This window comes from Triturus cristatus, chromosome 9 (assembly GCF_964204655.1).
Source record: "Triturus cristatus chromosome 9, aTriCri1.1, whole genome shotgun sequence".
Taxonomy (NCBI): Eukaryota; Metazoa; Chordata; class Amphibia; order Caudata; family Salamandridae; genus Triturus; species Triturus cristatus.
In genome coordinates this window covers 59,661,807-59,682,646 of record NC_140592.1, presented here as the reverse complement: position 1 = coordinate 59,682,646, position 20,840 = coordinate 59,661,807, and the positions used below count along the sequence as shown (strand labels likewise).

The following is a 20,840-nucleotide window of genomic DNA, read 5'->3' as shown; positions in this document are numbered from 1 at the left end:
TTTCTAGCCTACAATCAAACCAAGAGTATAGTAAGTGGGGCTTATGAACAGACTAGAAGAGTTTAGCAACCTAAAAACCCTCATCAGTGATTGTGACAAGCATCACTCAGTCTCTTGTAGGATTTTTTTTATTGTGTGTGAACTTGTTTCTATTTCAAACTTTTAGAACTTAATTAAGTTTTCCACGTTCTTATAATGTTATTATTTATAAATATGAAAACTATATTAACATTTTCCTATAGCAGGATGCGCTCCCCTTCAAAATAGGACACGGAGAACATTGCCTCTTGCTTTAGTTTTGTTTCTGTTGATGCTACAATGATAAACATCCAGAAAACTAGGTCTGCTGTGAAGCTCTTCAATATATTTCTGTGCTAATGGTAAAATTGCATACTTATTTGTGTGTCGTACTGGTTGTCCCTTTTTTATTTCCTTCTTTGTTTATACAGGTTGGCTTTGGAGAGCTCCCATTTGACAGCATTGACACCTTTGTCAGTTTTCCAGATGTCTGCTTCAATGTGGCGGATTACCATTTCCTTTGTCACAAGGTACAGAAACCTTCACTTGTAATTGATAATGTTCATTTCTACTGTAGCAGTCATAAAGCAGAAACAAAAGATTGTTCAAATGTCTCATCCAGAAAACAGACTCATCCGTTGCTGTTGCTGGACAATTGTTCAAACTTGGATAGCAAACTCCACTTAATACTAAGTTCACAAACTCGACCAGTCAAGCCAAGCACACAAACAAATGTGAATCCTTACTCAACTACAAACTAAAGGTGAATGTTTCTTCCGCTCTGTTTCTCCATCAGTATAATAAATTGGCTTTACTCTTGACTGCAAGCTGTTGTGCAACTTGTGTGCAAAAACTGCAAATTATCATTTTACCAATTTAAACAGCTACTCTCCACCTGAGAACTGCAACTCATGCTTTGATCATCTCTGGCTCCACTGCATAAAATCTCCACTAGCTGGGTTTCCACATTCCTCCCTGAATATAGTTATCCACTCCACTGCCAGAATCCTATCATCCACAAAGAATATGACTCGCAGTTACGACAAAATATAATTCAGGAACTGCAACATGGCATACAAATCCCTTCACTTAAAGAGGCTTGCTTATTTCTGGAGGAACAGCAATGCAAGATGAATTCACAGAGAACTAGGTCAGCGGATCACACAGACATCATAGACAAGAGTCGTTAATGTGTGTGGAATTACTTTAATTATCACTGTTTAGAGGGTCCACGTCTCATAAAATCCTATTTCCTTCACTCACTGCAAACATTACTGTGATATTTCACTGCTCACTGGTGTACTCATTCCTGAGGTGTGGGAAGGCATTCATAAGGGCTGGTTCACTGTAAGATTAAATAATGGAGCAGTTGATGGCTTCTCACAATGGCTCATTGTGTCCTTGGCCATATTTTTAAGTTTACCATTTTTTCTGCAGCATGAATCCTCATTTCCAGAGTAAATCAATGCATCAGACGGGGCACATTACATATTCTTTTTTTTTAATTAAAAAAAAAAAAGCTTAAGTGAAGTTAGAGTATTTAAACGAAGCAGAAAGCCCCAAGTTTGCGACTTGTTGTTAGTTGAGCAAACCATAGCTTATACATGTACCACGTAAATCAGAACTCAAACCCCCAATTCAGTATTCATGATCTCACCCATGATGTGTCAAATATCATATGGTGTTATTCCTTTGTTTGGAAATGTGCTATTTAATGATGTTTTTATGTCCTGCCATTAATTAACATAATTATTTTGAGGTCATGAGTGTTTCATTTGGGATAACTTGCATAGTGGGAGTGCCAGCTATGGACTTAGCACTTGAGAGCAAAGTTTCCTGTGGGAGTTAAAATACATAACACCATTTTTTGGACCCATTCCCTTAATCACCCACAGATGGACCTGAATCAAACTTGACATGCTTATACTTACGGTCTGGTTTATATGTTGGCAGAAAGAGAAGTCCGTTGCAACGGCAAAAGAGTTCCCTCCCCATAACATTACGGCCCGCCCACCCGATCTAGAAGCAGATGTGTCATGGTTTGATGGAGGTGGAGGCTAATCTGTTTCTGCTGTGGTCAAACCCCTCCAAAGTCCATATGGAGTAAGGGCCGTCTGAGGTTTGGTTATCTGTCTGCCCACCTAATTTAGATGGCCAGACATACAGTTGTTTTTCAATGTCCGTCACCAACAAGAACTTTCTGGCAGAAAGGGGTATTGAAATTTGCTCAATGCTTGCCCCACCATGAGATTAAACTCCCACGACAGGGTGAATTATTTTCAAAAAGAATATTCCACTTTGGCATTTTTCTTTTTGAAAAGAAAAAAACTTGGTACGTTTGCCATACGACCCCATCACGTTGATGGAGCTGTACAGAAAACTTACAATGCCTAAACGTGAACCGCCTTGACGGTGGTTCCTGCCAATGCTAGAAATGTCCGCTGGGCCTGCGGACATTTCTAACTTTAGCCAGCAGCACCTTCATCGGGGTAACAGAGTAATATACTCCATCGTCCTGGCAGAGAGCGGGCCTCCTGCCAAATAATAAATCAGGCCTTAGGCACCTATGCAATCTCAGTGGAAAGTTTCATCAAAATTTGCCAAATGGCACAAAGTTAAAAGCAAACCTAAAAGCTCCTTTTCATTGGAAATGCAGTCTCACCCATAAATACACATTCACTATATATTTGGGACGAATATATAACTTTTTTTCGCATGCGTTTACTTCGCATGCCGTTTCTACGCGGTCGTTAGTACGACCGCGTTGTTAGTTAGCATACCGTTTGTACGCAATTCGGAACTACGAATTGCAGTAAGGGGGTGCTGGATGTTGGAATAGTATAATTTACTATTCCGACTCCAGTCTATGCGGACACTAGGGAAGGTGTTAGATTTTAAATCCAACACCTTCTCCCCCTTACTGCAATTCGTATTTCCGAATTGCGTACAAACGGTATGCTAACTAACAACGCGGTCGTACTAACGACCGCGTACTAACGGCATGCGAAGAAACGCATGCAAAGTAAACGCCGCTTCCCATTTGGGACTGTTAATGGCCAGGCTTGCTTGTATTGTTTCTATCTAGCCTGAATGTGTATGCAAGCTTTTCCATTACATTTCTAAAGTTTACACTGGCCGTGCGCCGTGCAAATGCAAACACAATATGAACGTCTACTGCTCAAACCTGTACAGATAAGCAAAACAAGTCAAAGACCATAAGCAGGACATTGTTAGACCAATAAATTCCACAATAAGCTAAAAAATATGTAAAGAAGCCAAAGGTTATATCCACAATTCTAATTCATTTTAGAGGCAAGTTGAAGTTAGTTTTATGTGTAGGTTTTCTAGTTTTATATTCACAAATGCAGATTTCTTGTGCATTTATTTGTTAGATATATGCACTCTGTCCTTTTCATTAAATATTATTTACGTTACAAGTTGAAACAATACATTTTTTATTGGGTGAAGGCTTTATTTGCCAAAAACAGTGCACCCTGCTTACTCCAGTATTTCCTGCAGCATGATTGGTTGCTATGGGCATGCCCTTTTTTGGAAGCAGAAAGTGTGAACTTTGCTGCATCTTCCTGTGCCACGTCTGTGATACTTGTGTGATACATATACCATAGTTTCACTCTAGTGGCGCAAAAGCGTTATACTGAACCAAAACTAAAATGTCAGCAGTAATAGAGGGCCCTGGATTTTAAATGAAACCCCCTCCTAATATCACTCTGTACCTTGATCCCTTATATAAACAGTGAAGTGTTTCAAGCTTTATTTGATGGCATACTTGACAACTCACTTGTCTCTTGCAGTGTTCCCCGTCATCTAGCATTACAGCAGAAAAGCAAATACATCCGAATAACTCAATCTGTGGAACACTTCAGTTTGTTGAACACCAAATACACATGTTCATTACCCTAAGGAGGCTTACCAGAACCCAGTTCAGAAGTTATGTATGCAGTTTTTACCAATACTGATTTCCCACTCTAAAACAGATATCAATAAGATTGCTTGTCTTGTATAATAATAAAGGTTAACACTTCGTTTGGATGTAGTTTTATTGCAGTGTATTCAATATATCTTCTCCAAAAACACAAATGTATCTCCAGAAGTCGTTCCAAAGTGTATGGGAAAATATGTGCTGGCAGATTAATTTATGTAAATTGTGAATTTTATTTTGACATAAGGATGCATTTGACTATGCATCTTGAGTCAAGAGCAACTTACTCAGTACAATAAATACATTTTAGTATATATGTTTCACATGCAAAAGTGCAACTCCATTAATTTATAAAATGTGTAATTCTGTTGGATACGTCGAACTACAGATTCCTCACCGTTAGAATAATCGCAAGCGCAGACTGGATCTTGGAATTTTTTCAGTAATGCTCCCGGCGTGGTGGTTGCTGGAACTCTTTTCAGCAGGTAACGTCATACCGCATTTAAGCACCACCCCTGCACACTGACGTCCGTTCCTTTGGTTCTGCACCCTTCCACACTGATTTTGAGCTCCAATCCCAACTTTTTTGGTTTTATGACGACTTCACACTTTGCCGCAGACAGTGTTTCAGGGAAGATGTGTCCTAGAAAGCGGCAGGATTCCAGCCATGTCACAATTGCAGGAAACAGAAATTGGTCACAAATCAGCACGTATGCCTATAGCGCTTGGTTTCCATTTCTGACTGGAAGTCATGCAGTAAGTGCTCCCTTATGCTCCCGATGGCAGTCAGGGAGAAGGGAGACAAAGCTTTACTTCAGTGAGCATAAGAGGTCCTACTTAAAGTCTGGTGGGTTCTCGGCCATAGTCAATATGTTGGTTCCCAGCTAATTCTATTCCCGCTCCATGTATTCCGGTAAGTTGAAAATCTAGCTAAATAAGCCAAGCAAGGCTTGCCCCAATCCCACCACTCAAAGTCTGTTGAGAATGTGCAAGGGCATTACTCAAAGTTCCAGTCTGTTCTAACTCTGAGCCGGTTCTGAATTTGGTCTGGGTGGGTTCCAAATTCCCCGGGCCTTCGTCTGCACCCAGTTAGCTGAATTTAGGAAGCTCGTACTGCAAATTTTCCAGATTTTACCGGCTCCCTCTGGTGCACATTCTGGACTCATGGGGCTGCAGGAGCCCTCATTTGAACTACCACTGGTAGGCTCTCCCTTGATGCTCTCTGCCCTCATGGGACCTGTTCCTGAGCCCAGTCCACATCTCACCTTAACATCCACGCTTGCCCCCATTATCCACACCAGTTCCATCCGTGCTGGTGTTTGATCCAACCACAGCACCACTTTCTGACATCGGTTCGTGCCAGGCCTAAGGCGTAGTATGAAATAACTAAAGTGCAATTAGTGGTAGTACAGCCAGACCGTCAACCTCTCCCTCAATGCCAGTTCTTTCAGAGGATGGAGGATCTCTTGTCATCGAATCAGATGTGGTTCAGGGCAAGCGTAATGTCCCTCATGACCCTGATTATGAAAAGGATGTGGATAATCTGATCCCTTATCATAGCACTAATGAAGGGATATATCACCATCTTGTCCACCAATGGGATCAGGTACCTTTTCTGCTGTAGTATTGTGAAGAGTAGCAGACTTGCTAGAATTGCAGTTGCCTACTATAAAACCTAAAACCAGTTTATTGACTGAAAACTTCAGCCAAGTCCAACTTCACCTGCGCCTCTGTTACCATGTATAAAAGACCTTACTGTGCGCACACTCTCGTGGTCACTTGGTCTAAGCCATGCTCCGGCCTTTTGATCAGCTAAACTGTGGCCAGATGGCACAAACAAGCCTATGGCAACCATGATTTTTTGTCGAGACATCGAAAGCTGACAGTCTTGTGGTGCAGGCATTCACAAGTAAAGTCAGTCTGAATGCTTTTCCTTTGAATGACCAGGATAGGGAGTTTAAAAGTATCAATGTCTTTGGAAAGAAAATGTGTTTTTCAGCTGGCCTGGCTTTACATTGTTTGAATGTGGTTTCCCTTCTGAGCAGATACACCCATGCCTTATGGGACATGGCTAGCAAGATCTTGCACGCTGTTTCACAAAACCCCAGGAACTTACTGAGCTAAATGATCCAAGATGGACAGGATGCTGCAAAGTATGTGTTGTTTGCTGGCTTGCAAACCAATGACTGCACACGGCCTGCTATTTGCACCAGGGTAGTGGTTAGAAGGCCCACATGGTTGCAATTGACTAGATTTTTAGATGATGTCGAAACATTCAAAATAGAGACTGCAATTCCATATCCTCAAAATTCATTTTTATTGATTACATTATATTAATCTCAATAGGAAACCAATGTTTGTTTAATCATCAACATGTAATAGATATTTGAATCGCATTTATAATTTTTCTTTGAGTACCATTAGCAAACCAATATTTGTCTCATCATCAATCTATAATATATATTTTAATTCTATTTATCATTCTATATGCTATAATTTGATTACAAAAGAAACAATATTGTTCATAAATCATGAAATGAACAAAGGAAATCCACAACCAACATTAAAGGGTGTACGGAAAAAGAAAAAAAAACGAAGACATCACTGCAGCAAAATTCGTATATCACCAACAACAAATACTGCACTCGCAGTAAAGTGATCAGACTGAACAAAAACACCAACATGTGTATCAGTGACAGAAAAACAAAAATAACTGCTGAGAGTTCTTAAATAGACTATTGAGAGTTTTTCAGTACAATTCCTTCGCTACGTAACTTAGGGTCTCTAGGCTTAGACACATTAAGTGAAATACATTTAACGACTTGATATAGAGCAGTCCAGATATTCTTTATGGGTATGCTCTTTCATGGATCTCGACTGTTCCTAGAGAAGGTTGACTTGGCAGTGGAGTGATTCAAATATATATGTGCTATACTCTCTCCTTGGGGTTATTGTGTCTAGCCAGACAATTCCGCCAGCGTATGGACAGCTTAGGGACTATTATAGAGGCCTATCTTACCGGCAGTGCCAGCCTTCCTAACCAAGCCCTTTCTGCTGTTTTGCTTCTACCAGACCAACCATTGTGACACACATGTTCCCTCCCAAACTGTGGGAACTTAACTTAGACTTCACGTTTCTCATGTATACGTTTTTCAAGCAGATGGACAGCTGCTCGTTGTGTCTTCTGAAATTAAAGTCTGTCTTCCTTAATGTGATCGCCTCGGCTCGCCACATGAGTGAACTTCAGGCACTGTCCGTCCATCTGCCCTACACAACCTTCTTCCAGGACAGGCTGGCGCTGAGGACTAAGGCGGCCTTCTTACCTAAAGTTGTGAATTCTTTCCATATTGGGTAGTCCACAATTCCCCCAGAGTTCTTCACCCCTCAAAAGTGGAGGAGAGGATCCATCGTTTGGACCCCCCTCCCCCCCAAGAGCTTAAAGCTTTTACACGGATGATATCAAATACGATCAACTCTCTGTGGTGTTCTCCTGGGTAAAGAAAGGGAAGGCTGTGTTGAAGATTACACTGTCAAGGTGGTTACTCCTCTGCATTAACATCTGCAGCACACTGGCTAATAAGCAGCCTCCAGAAGGAGCGAGAGCCCACTCCACCAGGGTTAAGGTTGCCACAACTGTGTTGGCCCGTTGAGGGCCTATTCTTGACATCTACGAGGCTGGGACATGGGAGTCATGCGCATGTATATGAAGATATAGTGCCTTGACGGGTCTAACGGGAAAGACATTTCACCCTTCCAGTCATACAGGACATTTTGGTCAGAGTACCCTCCACAGACCCTACACATGGTAAGGTACTGCTTAGGTATCTATTCGAAAGGTGAGGAATCTTAAGTTAAAAATAATACGTTTTCTTGCTCTATCATTGTGCCAACCTGAGACAGAAAACCAGTAGGACTGTGCCCACTCCACAACCAACTAAGCAATATTTGTGTGTGATGTGTTTCAGGCAACAGTCAATCCCACGGACAATACTGGGATGCTTGGAGGGAGGGCAAACCCCTTTTCAAAAGGAAATAACACACTCAAGAACACTAGCAAAAGAGGAATGCATTATAAAGTTTACTTTAAAATCATAAACCAGGTCTTGTGCACACAATATGAATTGTAGCTACAATAAGAACAAATAAAATGGCAGCAGCGTTTACCAAACATGAACAAGAGTAAATGCTCCACATGATTGCTGTTATATGTTCATAGCAATTCTACCCCCATTCTGCTACTTATAAACCCTAAGCTCATTCTAGCACTGCAGAAAATAAACACCTATTTCAAGTTTCTGAGATTGTTCACACCCTCATATCTTTTTGAACAATAAGACTTGTGTTCACTTCAATAGTAAAGTCTGCTGTTCTTGTCGTGTAGGGCCTGCTGCACTGATAAACTCAGTCAGCAAAGAGGTAAAGGCTAAGTGCCTCCCCAGTAAAGAATCGGTGAAATGATTCTGCAAGGGCTGTCCCCTTGTCGCCTGGCATGACGGTCTTCTTTCCAGCCCATCTATCTTTGTGCTTGGCTCTTATATCATTATTTCACAGTTACAGAAACTCTCAGAATAACAATTAGCAGAGAGTGGCATGATGCCCTTTCACTTATTTTTATTCTGTGAGACTGTGTTCTTTTAAACAACAACAGTAAATGGGGCGCGTAGGTATCAACCTCCTTTAAGCTCATCAGAAATCAGTAGCAAATAATTCAAGGCAACAGGCAGCACTTGGATTAAATGCTTCCAATATATTCAAGCAATACTTCATTATCACGTGTCGGGACATATTATAAGCTAAATGTGCTTTCTATTAATCCTAGTTATTCACTTATAATGAATTGACATATGTAACTGAAGCAAGGGAGTGGCCAGGAGAGAAAAGACATACTATTCATAACAGTAGTATCTGTCATGAGAACAAGTTACTACCCTTTAGTAACCCTCTTTATGCTGGAAACTCTCTAACCGCAGATTCCTCTCCACTCTCCATCTCCCTGTTCTGTGGAGTGGCCTCTTTTTAATATCTAAAAGGATCTCAAGTTAGGAATCTGCAGAGTGGGACAGACAGAGGATTGTGTCACTCTCCACATCCAAGGGCTATAAAAGAATCAATCAAGAAACTAGCGTCAGTGTACAAGGGTGGTACTCGTGTGTCTGTCATTTCCGGAGTGGTATGGTGCCCGTGCGTAGCTGCACGGCGCTTAGGAGCATTGCTGAAAAGTTTCAGAATCCTGTCTGGTTGGTGGAGAATATTCTAAAAGTATGAAATCTGCTGTCAGCTAGAGTATCCACCAGAAAGAACACTATGGAAGGTAACTAAATGCTTCTTTTGGCTTGCACTGCACTGTGTTAAGTTCATGGATGATGTTCATCGACTAGGTCTTGGGTACATATTGTTTTCGTCCTGTATGCTTTGTTCACTCCTATTGGTTATATGATATTCTTGTCATATATTGATGATAAATAATTTTTGCGGGGGCGTAGTTTCTGCTTTTCTGAAAAGGCAAAATCATTGCTAATTTTCCCCCTTTCATTACTTCACAGTCCTTTTTCTGTGGCCGAAGTGATTATTTTAAGGCACTCCTAGAGGACCATTTCTGTGAAAGTGGTGAGCTGCAGGCAAAGCCCAGTGTTCCTGTGGTGACCCTGCACAACATCTCAGAAGAAATCTTCATCCGGGTCCTCTACTATATTTACAGCGATGACACAGAGGTAAGAGGAACTTCACTTTATGCACTGGCCTTTTTCAGTACACTGGACTGTTTCACCACAAATTCTTAGGAGACCAAATGTTGTTCCTTAGTTCATACAGTAAAGAGAAAGGCCAAATGACATGAAATCTAAAGGGTATAAAATCATGGAGAAAAATGTGTCTTTATTGAGAAGGTTATTAGAATAATCCTTGTCATAACCTTTAGAATAAGGGGTCTAATGTTGGACCCTCTTGACTGCTCATTGAAATGTTTTGCTGTGTTTGGGACCCAAGTTACGTTTTCTTATAAATGTTTGAGATATGAGTAAACGTGTACACGTATACCTTTGAGATATTCGATCAGCCTAACACCCAAATACAACTATAGGTTCATTTTTTAAATGTTATTTCTCATGGATGCCATTTCCTCTGCAGATAATTTATCTTTCAGAAAATGCCCCAGTCACTGGCCGGCACCCGGAAATCTTTTACACAGTTTCTTGGTGCTGGGTGGTCCTGTTTATGTTGTGGGGGCCAAACTTGGATAGTTTGACTCCAATTAATTGTGAAGACATCAAGTACATAAATGTTGTACTCCACTTAACCCCTTCACTTCCCTTAACCGTGCCTAGTGTCAGGACTCTGGAATGTGGTCACAAGTGTGTACATATGTTCTGATGGTAGGTTTGACTATATTTAATGGTTTCCCTCTTGTCTTCCTTTTCTCACCATGTGCAAAATGTCTTCTAGGTTCATGGGCTAAGGTTAAATATGCTAAATGATGTCACCCACGGCTGCAGTATACAGTTTGGCTATTTAGCTTAACGTCTCAAACTGTGATACTTTCTTTAGAATAAACTCAAATGCCTGGTGTACTACGCAATGTTTATCAGTGCTTTGATCCATGTTAACTCGTACATTCATTGAAATGGGAATTACATTGGATTCCTGTAGCGACATGTAGTCCTGGTTTTCCAAGCTTAGACATTCCTCTGGAAAAATAGAGTGTAGAGCATTCCCTGTCTGGATCATGAGAAGGAGCTGGATCTGATTATAGAGTCCTTTAAGATATGGCTCCGGTGTGAACTTTGGGCTCGTCCTCTCGAGGGGTGCATCTGTTTTATATAACTGTGGACTGTGGACCTTCCGTGGATCACTTTTTAAGGTTGGATTCTTACTGCCGTGACCAAACTTGAGAGTATTTGGCTTCTGTTACCCTCACTGTGTCTAGTAGCAGCACATATCCAAGGGGTGGTACTTATGTGAATCCAGGGAAGTGGTGCAACAGGTGTCGAGTAGCTCGAGTTTACCCCGGCACGGCAGATGATGGCGAACAGTTCTGGGGGAGCACCACCCTTGGAGTAAGTGTGACTATAGGGGGTCTCTCCTTGCCCGCTGCCAGTTCTAACTTGAAACAGGGGTAAACTCGTAATTCTACTACTTGATAGAGGAAATTCCTCGACACGGAAGAACTGTTTTTTCAGACACACTCTTATCACAACTGGAGGTGAGAGGAGCAATATACTGGGACAGGTAGAGTCCTGAGGAAGGCCGGCGTGACCCTACACGTGGGGCACACACATACGGCCGAAACATGTCAACCACCTGGCAGTAAAGGAGGGGTGTTAGGAGCTCATAGCATCTCCCAGTCACCACCATCCTTCACGTTTTTAACCCTGGCTGGAGGGTCCAGGAATAAAGTCTGAGGCACAGCGACACTTCCGAGCTAGTTTTAACTCACATATCACTGCACTTTCACTACCGTCGTTCCCAGCCACTGTGAAATAAATTGTTTTTCTCTGTGTTGTATTGTCTTCCGCCACCCTATTGCTCCACACCGCACTTGGCTACGCCGGGGTGTATTGTAAGCAGCCCTATGATGAAGCATGTCACACATTTGTGTGAGTGAGGGCAGTATTAGCACACACAGCACATGCCATCACGAGATCTAAACATGTTATTACTCCCTACTCCTTCTGGTGTATATAGTATATACAGAGCCAGCTTCCTACACCAAGGAGATGAGAATCCAGTCCTACGGGCTTGGCCCCTGCGGTGACTAAGACACAGCACCTCCACAGGCTTCAGTCACAACACATATATTGAAGTGAATACCAACTAGGGCGTCCATTTGTTCAAACACATCTTCTGTGCCAATTCCAAAGGTGCGGTCGCCCGCAGAGCTTATTCCGGTAGCAGCAAAGGAGTTGATAGGGAATGTATCATGCATATCGCAAAGGAGATGGTCAAGCCTATTTTCAGATATGAACCCTATTGTGAACACCTCCCAGGGCCCAGTGGTTCACCTGCGTGATGGAGATTTCTGGCTCAGATTCCTGAGCAATAGAGGAAAAGGAGTATGGCTGGATGATGGTTATGAGGCTGATCGTCTTCTGCCACCTTTTAAAACTAATGCTGGCCTCTATCTGGACTTCTAAAATGCCTGTGGCCTCAATACTTCACAAAATGACAAATCCTATCTCTCTTGACCTAATTAAGAGGAGGTTCCTCTTTTACGACAGTAATCCAGAAGGTGACGGATGTTTTGGAATTGACTTTTCATTCTGTGGAAGAAAAATCTAACATCCTGACAGACATCTACAGCTGCCTGCAAGCTTCTGTTTAGCGAGACCCTCTTTGTCCCAATCGTGGCTGCATGGGAGAAACCGTTTTTGAGTCCGGAAGTCCACACTGCCACACTCCATAGAAACACCCCAGATGACACGCACTGTTTGTGCTCTTGTCTGCAATTGGAGAGTTTGATTGTTCAAACATCGTCCTCAAATCAGAATCCCAGTCCCTTTCCTTTTTTCCCTGCAGGACGGGGAATCCAGAAACCTTGACACCTTGGGTCACACCGTGTTTGCCTTCAGTAGTTTGGCGCTCCGTACAGCAAGCGACATATGCCTTTTAGGCCGATGTCAAAACGTAGTTATCAGCCTTTTAAAGCCATATGAAAAAGTAATTCTCTGACCTGTTGACTGATAGTCTGCATGGATCAAAACAGACTACACTCAGACATGTGCCTTAATGGTAAATGGTTATTTGATTGGCCAAATCCTTGGAACGCTTTCAGAACCGCAGCGGTACAGCTCATTACTTAGACCTGACCTCTTCGGTATGGTAAATCCCCAGCAATATCACAGGTTCTGTGGTTATTCTAAGACTTTTCAGGCTTGACAAAGGCAGTTGTTTTAGCCTTTTCAGATACCACACAACCTATTGTGCTCTTTTCGGTTCAGGGATAGATATAGGGGACCTCACCAGCGACAGCTGATCGTCTCAACGACCCTCACATGTTCTGCTACTTCCAAACGCCTTTGACTCCTCCCTGCACAACATCACATCTGTTAGGAAAGAGGGTTCTTTCTCCCATTTTGCCATCTGTTGTGAGCAAATAATAACGAACAATGTCACTGAGCTGATCCACCAGGGATCGGCCATTCCTTTCCTATATTCCCCTCCAATCCACCAACCCCCTTCATTCAGAGCATGCTTGCCAGCTCACTCCTCGATCCTGTAGCCCAGCGGTTCTTAACCTGTGGTCTGGCGACCTCTATGGGTACGCAACACCTACTCGGGGGATCCTCGACTACTTAGAAAATTAAATAATATTAACTTATTAATAAAGTGTATATCAAGAGAAAAGCAAGATTAAAAATGTTTAAACGTTCTGGAAATTTGAAGGAATTATCAAACTGAATATAGTATGAACGATTGGTGACCTCAATTTAATTTAGAAAAGCAACAACCTTCCCATTTAATTTAGAATTTAGATTTTTTTTTATATTTGTCTGTGAATTAAATAAAATATTTAGCCAATTGTGCACTTGATAAATGCTTATTTCCATATTTTTGTGAATTGTTTTGCAGTTTAAATAATTGAAATTGCTTACGCCGGGGTCCCCTGTTTCCAGTAATGACTTGATGGAGGTTCCCAGATTTCATAATGATTCAGTAGGGGTCACTGGAAGCAAGTAATTAAGTGGGATCCACAGAAATCAGAAGGTTAAGAACCACTGCTTTAGGCAGAAGTTGTTGCTTTTCTGGACAAAGGGCGCCATAGAGCTGGTGCAGCTGGAAGAGACAGGCTAAGGATTTTATTCCCTTTGCTTCATCATCCCCAAGAAGGAAGGGAACCTGAGGCCTATCGAGGATCTCCACCTTCAGCATGTTCCTCTATTGGGACAAATTCAGTATGCTGTCCCTGTGCCGGCACCTGTTGACTGTGAACGCGTGAGATTGGTTGGTGTCCTTGGACCACCCAGATGCCTACTATTCTCTTCTGATCCTCACCACGTGCAGCCTCCACTTTAGGTTCATATTGAGATCCCCCTGTTTTGCAGCGTGAATCTTTCTGGATTCACTATGCTGTGCATTATTCCGCGATCTGGTGGTTGGGTCCGGATTCGTAGTCTTTCTTTTGTTGTTTTTTTTTTTTTTTTTTTGTAGCCCAGGTGGGCGTCGACGTCCCACCATTTGGTGCACCTCTTGTGACGTCGTAGTGCTTCCTGCGGAAGTCCCACCTTTGGGGCGCCATCTTCAGATTCTTTTTTCCGCCGTTGGGTCTGGATCGTCATCGAGAAGCTCCAGGATTTCAATCGAAGGAAGAAGGAGAAAACACGAGTTTCGTCGAGAAAGAACAGCTGAGATAACAGAGAGGAATTAATTACATCCGGGACGCGAAGAAGGAATAATTCCCTTGAATTTTCTTCGACGCCCTTCGAGGATGCGCACTCAGAGGCTCTGAGCGCAATGGACAAGACACCATTCAAATTCTGCCCTAACTGCCACCACAAGTTCGCGCAGAAGGACCAGCATCCGGTCTGCAACCTTTGCCTACCGATCGACCACCCGAGCAAGGACTGCAACGCCTGTTCAGCTTTCGCGCCGAAGACGCTCCGAGTGAGAGAACGCCAGAGAAGAGCTAACTTCAGCATGGAAGGCAAGGGTAAGGCCCCGTCGCTTTACGATCTGGGCCTCTCCACCGACGATGAGGACAACATCGCCGAAGGACCCGACGTCTTCACGGTCGCAGAGACCGATACGAAAACGCCTGATGAGGTAAGAGAATCGTCGAGTTCAAAACCCCCGAAAGGGCCTCGAAAACCCGAGACAGACTCTCGAAAATCTGAGTCAAAGTCCTCAAAAGGAGCACCGGCGCCGAAAATTTCGACGACCAAGGGTGGATCCATGGACAAAAGGTCGAGCGGATCCTGCGAGAAGGACTCCCTGGTGCCGAAGGACGCCGAAAGGCTGAGTTCGTCGAAAGCAGCCCACGAAGCGGGGCGTTCGACGCAGAAAGACAAGCCAGCGTCGACGCAAGCTCCGTCGAAAAGAGCCGCGGTCGACGTCGAAAGCATCTCCAAAATGGAGAAGAAGAAGAGAAGGCTCGAGGCGGAGATGGAGAGCATCCTTCAGAGGAAGAAGGAGTTCGACGCCAAATTGAAACAGTTCAGAATTCCAACGACTCCGTCGACGGACGTCGTCGAGATCGAGGAACAGGACGAATTCTACGCCGAAGGGCTGCCGAGATATCCTGAGGAGGAGGAAGAAGGCACCTACTATGAAGGCGAAGACGAGGAGGCCGACCAGCAGTCGTTCTACGGCTCGGTGCCATCAACCACTCACGAACTGGATTGGCAAGATATCGACGCCGAAAATCCCGAAGAGCCCGTGGACACGTATCCTTCGAGGCCAGACGACATCGGGGTGTACAGTATGGTCGTCAGGAGTGCTGCAGCAGCCTTTGGGGTAAAACTGGACGAGGCGAAGCCGAAAGCTGATTTCCTTCTCGAGACCCTGCTCCCCATTCAGACGAGGAGCCAGTTCCTTCCCATGCTCCAAAGCGTAATGAACCAGGGGAAGGAAGCCTTTAAGGAGTCAGCAACATGCCGGTTCATCACGCCCAGGACGGAGAAGAAATACAAGCACTCCTCCCTGGACCCGCCTTACATCAAGGGAGCGGTCACGCCCGACTCCATCATCACTTCCACGGCCAGGAGAAGGGCCAACGTGCCAGCGACCTCGGGGCCACCCCCCGATAAGGAAAGCAGGAGAATGGACCTCACTGGAAGGAAGGTCGAAAGGAACGCTGCAATGCACTGGCGCAGGGCGAGCTCCAATGCGCTTCTCAATCGACACCAGTACCAGCACTGGGACGAGATGGGGGAATTAGTCAAACACCTCCCTGAAGAGTACCGCCAAAGAGCATCCCACCTTGTGGAAGAAGGTAAAAACATAGCCAATTCATGCATTAAAACTGCATTGGACGGGGCGGAAACTTCCAGCAGACTAATGGCCATAGGGATCACCGAACGAAGACAGGCCTGGCTGAGAATCTCTGGATTCAAACAGGAGGTGCAGAGCAACATATTAAACACCCCTTTCAACGGGGAAACACTGTTTGGGGCGACAGTGGACGAAAAGCTCACCCAGCTGAAGAAAGAGAACGAGACGGCAAGGTCCATGGGGGCCCTACAGTTCAGGGGGATGAGAAGAGGCACTCCAACTAGAAGACCCTACGGTAGAGGGGGTAACCAGCAGGGAGCGTCGCACCAGACGTTCCAGCAAGTACAGCAGGGTGAAAGTCACGGCCAGCAAGGTCAGCAAAAACAAAACTGGCAGTACCAGCCAAGGGGCCAGTCCTTTCGCGGGAGGGGAAACGGACGTGGTCAAAGGAAACGAGGGAGTGACCAACCCTCATCGAAGTGACTCGGCACACATGGGGACGCTCACCCCCAACATACCCCCAGGGGTGAGGCGCAATGCAAAAACAACGAGGGGGGGAAGAGACCCAATCGCCTACGAACATCCAACACCCGTAGGCGGAAGGCTAGGCCTCTTCCTACAGGAATGGCAATGTATAACCACGGACAAGTGGATACTGAACGTCATACAGCACGGTTACTGCGTGGACTTGGAGGGGACGCCTCCAAACAGAAAACCAAAACGAAGGCCACGCTCAGGTCAGGAGCTTGCTCAACTCAGAGAGGAAACACTGAAGCTGCTCGAAAAGAGAGCCATCGAGCCAGTGCCTTACAAGGAAAGGAACAAAGGGGTCTACTCGAACTACTTCGTGGTACCAAAAGTAGACGGAAATCTCAGACCCATCCTAGATCTGCGATACCTAAACAAATACATCAGAACACAAAAGTTCAAAATGACATCGCTACAGGAGGTGCTGCCCCAAATAAGGGACGGAGACTTCATGTCCACCGTGGACCTCAAGGATGCCTACCTGCACATCCCAATAAACAGAAGGCACAAAAGACTTTTAAGATTCAGCATCAACCAGGACCATTACCAATTCACGACCCTGGCCTTCGGGCTGAAATCAGCGCCAAGGGTATTCACGAAATGCCTGTCGGCAGTCGCAGCATACCTACGAAGGAAGGGGATTCATGTGTACCCTTACCTAGACGACTGGCTGATCAAAGCAAACACCCAAGAAAAGTGCGAGAAACACGCAGCACAGGTGACAAAGACACTGACGAACCTGGTGTTCTCCATACACTGGGGGAAGTCATCAATGAAGCCAGAACAGGTGAAGATTTTCCTGGGAGCAAAAATCAACACCATAAACGGGGCGGTCGTGCCCAGCGACAGGAGAGCAGAAGCCCTACTGAGGGAGACGAGCCTCTACCAGAAGGGGCGAGTTCTGACAGTGAGAACAGTGAGCAAGATCATGGGGATGATGGCGTCATGTATCCACCTGGTCCCAAATGTACGACTTCACATGAGACCATTCGAAGAATGGCTACAACAGCAATGGTCACAGGCAAGCGGAAGTTGGGAAGATCTAGTGGTTGTGACGCACGCAGTGCAGGAAGAGATAACTTGGTGGAACAGGGACAACATATCTACAGGGAAAAGCCTGGCACCACCAAACCCAACTGTGACCATCACCACGGACGCATCTCAAAGGGGATGGGGAGCACACATGGACCAACTCAGAGTGAGGGGTCTGTGGGCTCCGGCAGATGCGGTCAGACATATCAATTTCCTGGAATTGAAGACTGTCCCAGGATATTATCATTATGACACCCTCCCCTAAAGATCGCTCCTGTTTGATTAATTCATCTGGTCTTAACTTGCTACCATCTGTTGAAACGATCGTCCCCCAGTCTGTCCCAGGTCAATCAGCTGGAACCAGGGCTGAAAAGTCTTTACTAAAAATGGGCTCCTGGAACATAGCAGGGCTGGGGTCAAGGCTTGATATTCCTGATTGGGCTGACTTTGTTGATGAGTTTGGAATATGGGCATTTCAGGAGACCTGGGCACTGTCTCCCCACTTTCGTACAGGGTTCCTGAACTTCTACAAAACTTAAATCGTGAACTGCGTTGTTAGCTGTCATAAATTAGCATTCTCTTTGGTCCTTGGGCTAAAAGGCGCGTCCCTATTTGCATTTTATTGTATTTTTTAACTTGCAGCGATTATTTTTAGTGTATTATTTTATGTAACATTTTAAAGGTTTTATAGTCTGTATTGTATATGAATTGTATTGTAGTTGAAATTTTTTAATATGTGTAGAATGTCTTTTATGATGTGAATCGAATAAAGACTTTTTTGACTGACTGACTGACTGACTGTCCTGCTAGCCCTGAAGGCATTCCAGAAGCACCTGTACAACCAGAGAGTGTTGATTCAAACGGACAACACCACAACCATGTTTTATATCAACAAACAGGGTGGGACACAGTCGTTCCCCCTTTCCACTCTGGCACAGGAGATTTGGAGATGGGCCATACCTCTCAAGATAGACCTGCTAGCGATTCACCTACCAGGGAAGGACAATGTGGAGGCAGACTGGCTAAGCAGGCAGACCTCGGCTTCACACGAGTGGGAGCTCAATGGGCACGAAACGCAGAAGCTTTTCCAGAAATGGGGAACTCCCACAATAGACCTGTTTGCAACACGCCAGAATGCAAAATGCCGAAGCTTCGCGTCCAGGCAACCAGATCAGCAATCCCAAGGGAATGCCCTATGGATAAGCTGGTCAAGGACATTTGCCTACGCTTTTCCGCCGATACCACTGTTACACAGGGTGCTCGAGAAATGCAGAAACAGCAACATGACACTGATCCTGGTGGCACCACAGTGGGCAAGGCAGACTTGGTTCTCCCAAATTCTAGAAATGGCTCAAGGGAATCCCCACAGATTCACAAGGAGAAAGGACCTGCTCTCCATGCAGAACGGAGAGGTTCTACATCCAGAGCCAGAAAGCCTCAGCCTGGCGGCATGGCTCCTGAAGAGTTAGAGTTTGCGGACCATAGATTGCCTCCAAGCACTATGCGAGTGCTGCGAGAGGCAAGGAGTCCAACTACACGCAAATGCTATAGTGCAAAATGGAAAAGATTTACAATATGGTGTGGCAAAAAAGGCCTGCAGAATAAAATGACAAAGGACTCAACAGTGCTGAGATACCTCACGCACCTTCTGAAAAGTAACCTATGCTCCACCTCCCTAAGGGTACACCTAGCGGCGATAGTAGCCTACACAAGAGGGGAGAAGGGCAGAAGTTTCTTTACGTCGCAGGTAGTAAAGAGATTCATGGAAGGAGCTAAACGAATCGCGCCACCTAAAAGGTTGCCGCCGCCGGCATGGAACCTCAACGTGGTCCTGACGGAGCTTATGAAAGCACCATTTGAACCCATACACAAGGCATCATTGCAAATGTTGACTATGAAAACGGCGTTCCTGGTAGCCATAACCTCGCTACGCAGGGTGAGCGAACTGCAAGCACTAACGCTACAAGAGCCCTACATACAGATACACAAGGACAGGGTTGTCCTGAGAACGGACCCGCACTTCATGCCTAAAGTCGTGTCGGCAATCCATTTGAACCAGAGTATCCAGATACCGAGTTTCTTTCAAAACCCAACTTCGAACGCAGAAAAGGCTCTACAAACTCTAAACGCTAGGAGAGCGGTGATGCACTACATTGAGAGGACCAAGGAGCACAGAAAAACTCAGCAGCTCTTTGTGTCCTTTGCATCAAGCTTCATGGGGAGACCATTGACAAAGGGCACCATTGCTAGATGGATTGCACTAACTATACAGTTTTGCCACAAACAGGCAGGACAGGAGCTAACGGAGGGGCCTCAAGCTCACTCCACAAGGAAGAAAGGGGCAACCATTGCCTTTCTGGCAAACACGCCCATTCAGGACATATGCCTGGCGGCATCATGGGCTTCGGTGCACACGTTCACCAAGCACTACTGCGTTGACATTCAGATGAACAAGGAAGCACAAGTGGGACAGAGGGTGCTTCAACACATATTCAACGGACAACGCTCATCTACCACCCAGCCGCCACAAAGATAACAAACCGCTACAAAGTCTATGCACAGCATAGTGAATCCAGAAAGATTCACGCTTCAAAACGAATAGTTTCTTACCTGTCGGTGTAGTTTTGCAGCTTGAAGATCTTTCTGGATTCACTAGCGAACCCACCCACCTCCGCCAGGAAGATGAGGCTGGAGGAAGAGCGGGAAAAACAGAGAAGTACAGAAGGAATGAAATACTACAGAGAAGTGGACATATAATTTAATCATTCGCCTAGGGTTAAAAAAAAAAAAAAAAACGAGAGGAAAAAAGAACCCGAAGATGGCGCCCCAAAGGTGGGACTTCCGCAGGAAGCACGACGACGTCACGAGAGGTGCACCAAATGGTGGGACGTCGACGCCCACCTGGGCTACAAAAAAAAAAAGAAAAAAACAAAAGAAAGACTACGAATCCGGACCCAACCACCAGATCGCGGAATAATGCACAGCATAGTGAATCCAGAAAAATCTTCAAGCTGCAAAACTACACCGACAGGTAAGAAACTATTCGTTCATATTGTTGGCAGCTTTGCTGTGCTATTTGAGAGTTGAGGTACCCCTGTACTTGGATGCCTGGCTGGTAAGATGGAGTCCCTGGTACTGGCCCAGGTCCATTTCCAATGAACAAAGACCACCTGTTCTTTATCATCAATTTCTGAAAGTCTCATCTCATTACCATATGGATACTGAGTTTTAATGGAAAGGTGTTTGACACAGACTTTATGAAGGGCCTTTCCTTGTGGATATTCAAGTGAATATTCAGTTGTGTCTTACTCAAGCTCGGATTCTAGCCTGCTGGTCTTGTGTCTGTGGGGGCCACACGGCGTTGTGCATTTTATGAGTGACTCACAAAAGGTAGTGGATG

The 20,840-nt window shown here is 44.8% G+C and overlaps 1 protein-coding gene across 1 annotated transcript in view; it reads left to right on the top strand.

Annotated features, from left to right (window-relative positions):
- The window catches only part of ABTB1 (ankyrin repeat and BTB domain containing 1), a 190,151-nt gene that overhangs the window by 78,741 nt on the left and 90,570 nt on the right, over nucleotides 1-20,840 (top strand). Inside the window, exons 9-10 of the mRNA XM_085624404.1 lie at nucleotides 450-548; nucleotides 9,502-9,669. Of these exons, the coding sequence (XP_085480530.1) occupies nucleotides 450-548; nucleotides 9,502-9,669 (267 nt within the window). The remainder of the gene's footprint in view (nucleotides 1-449; nucleotides 549-9,501; nucleotides 9,670-20,840) is intronic.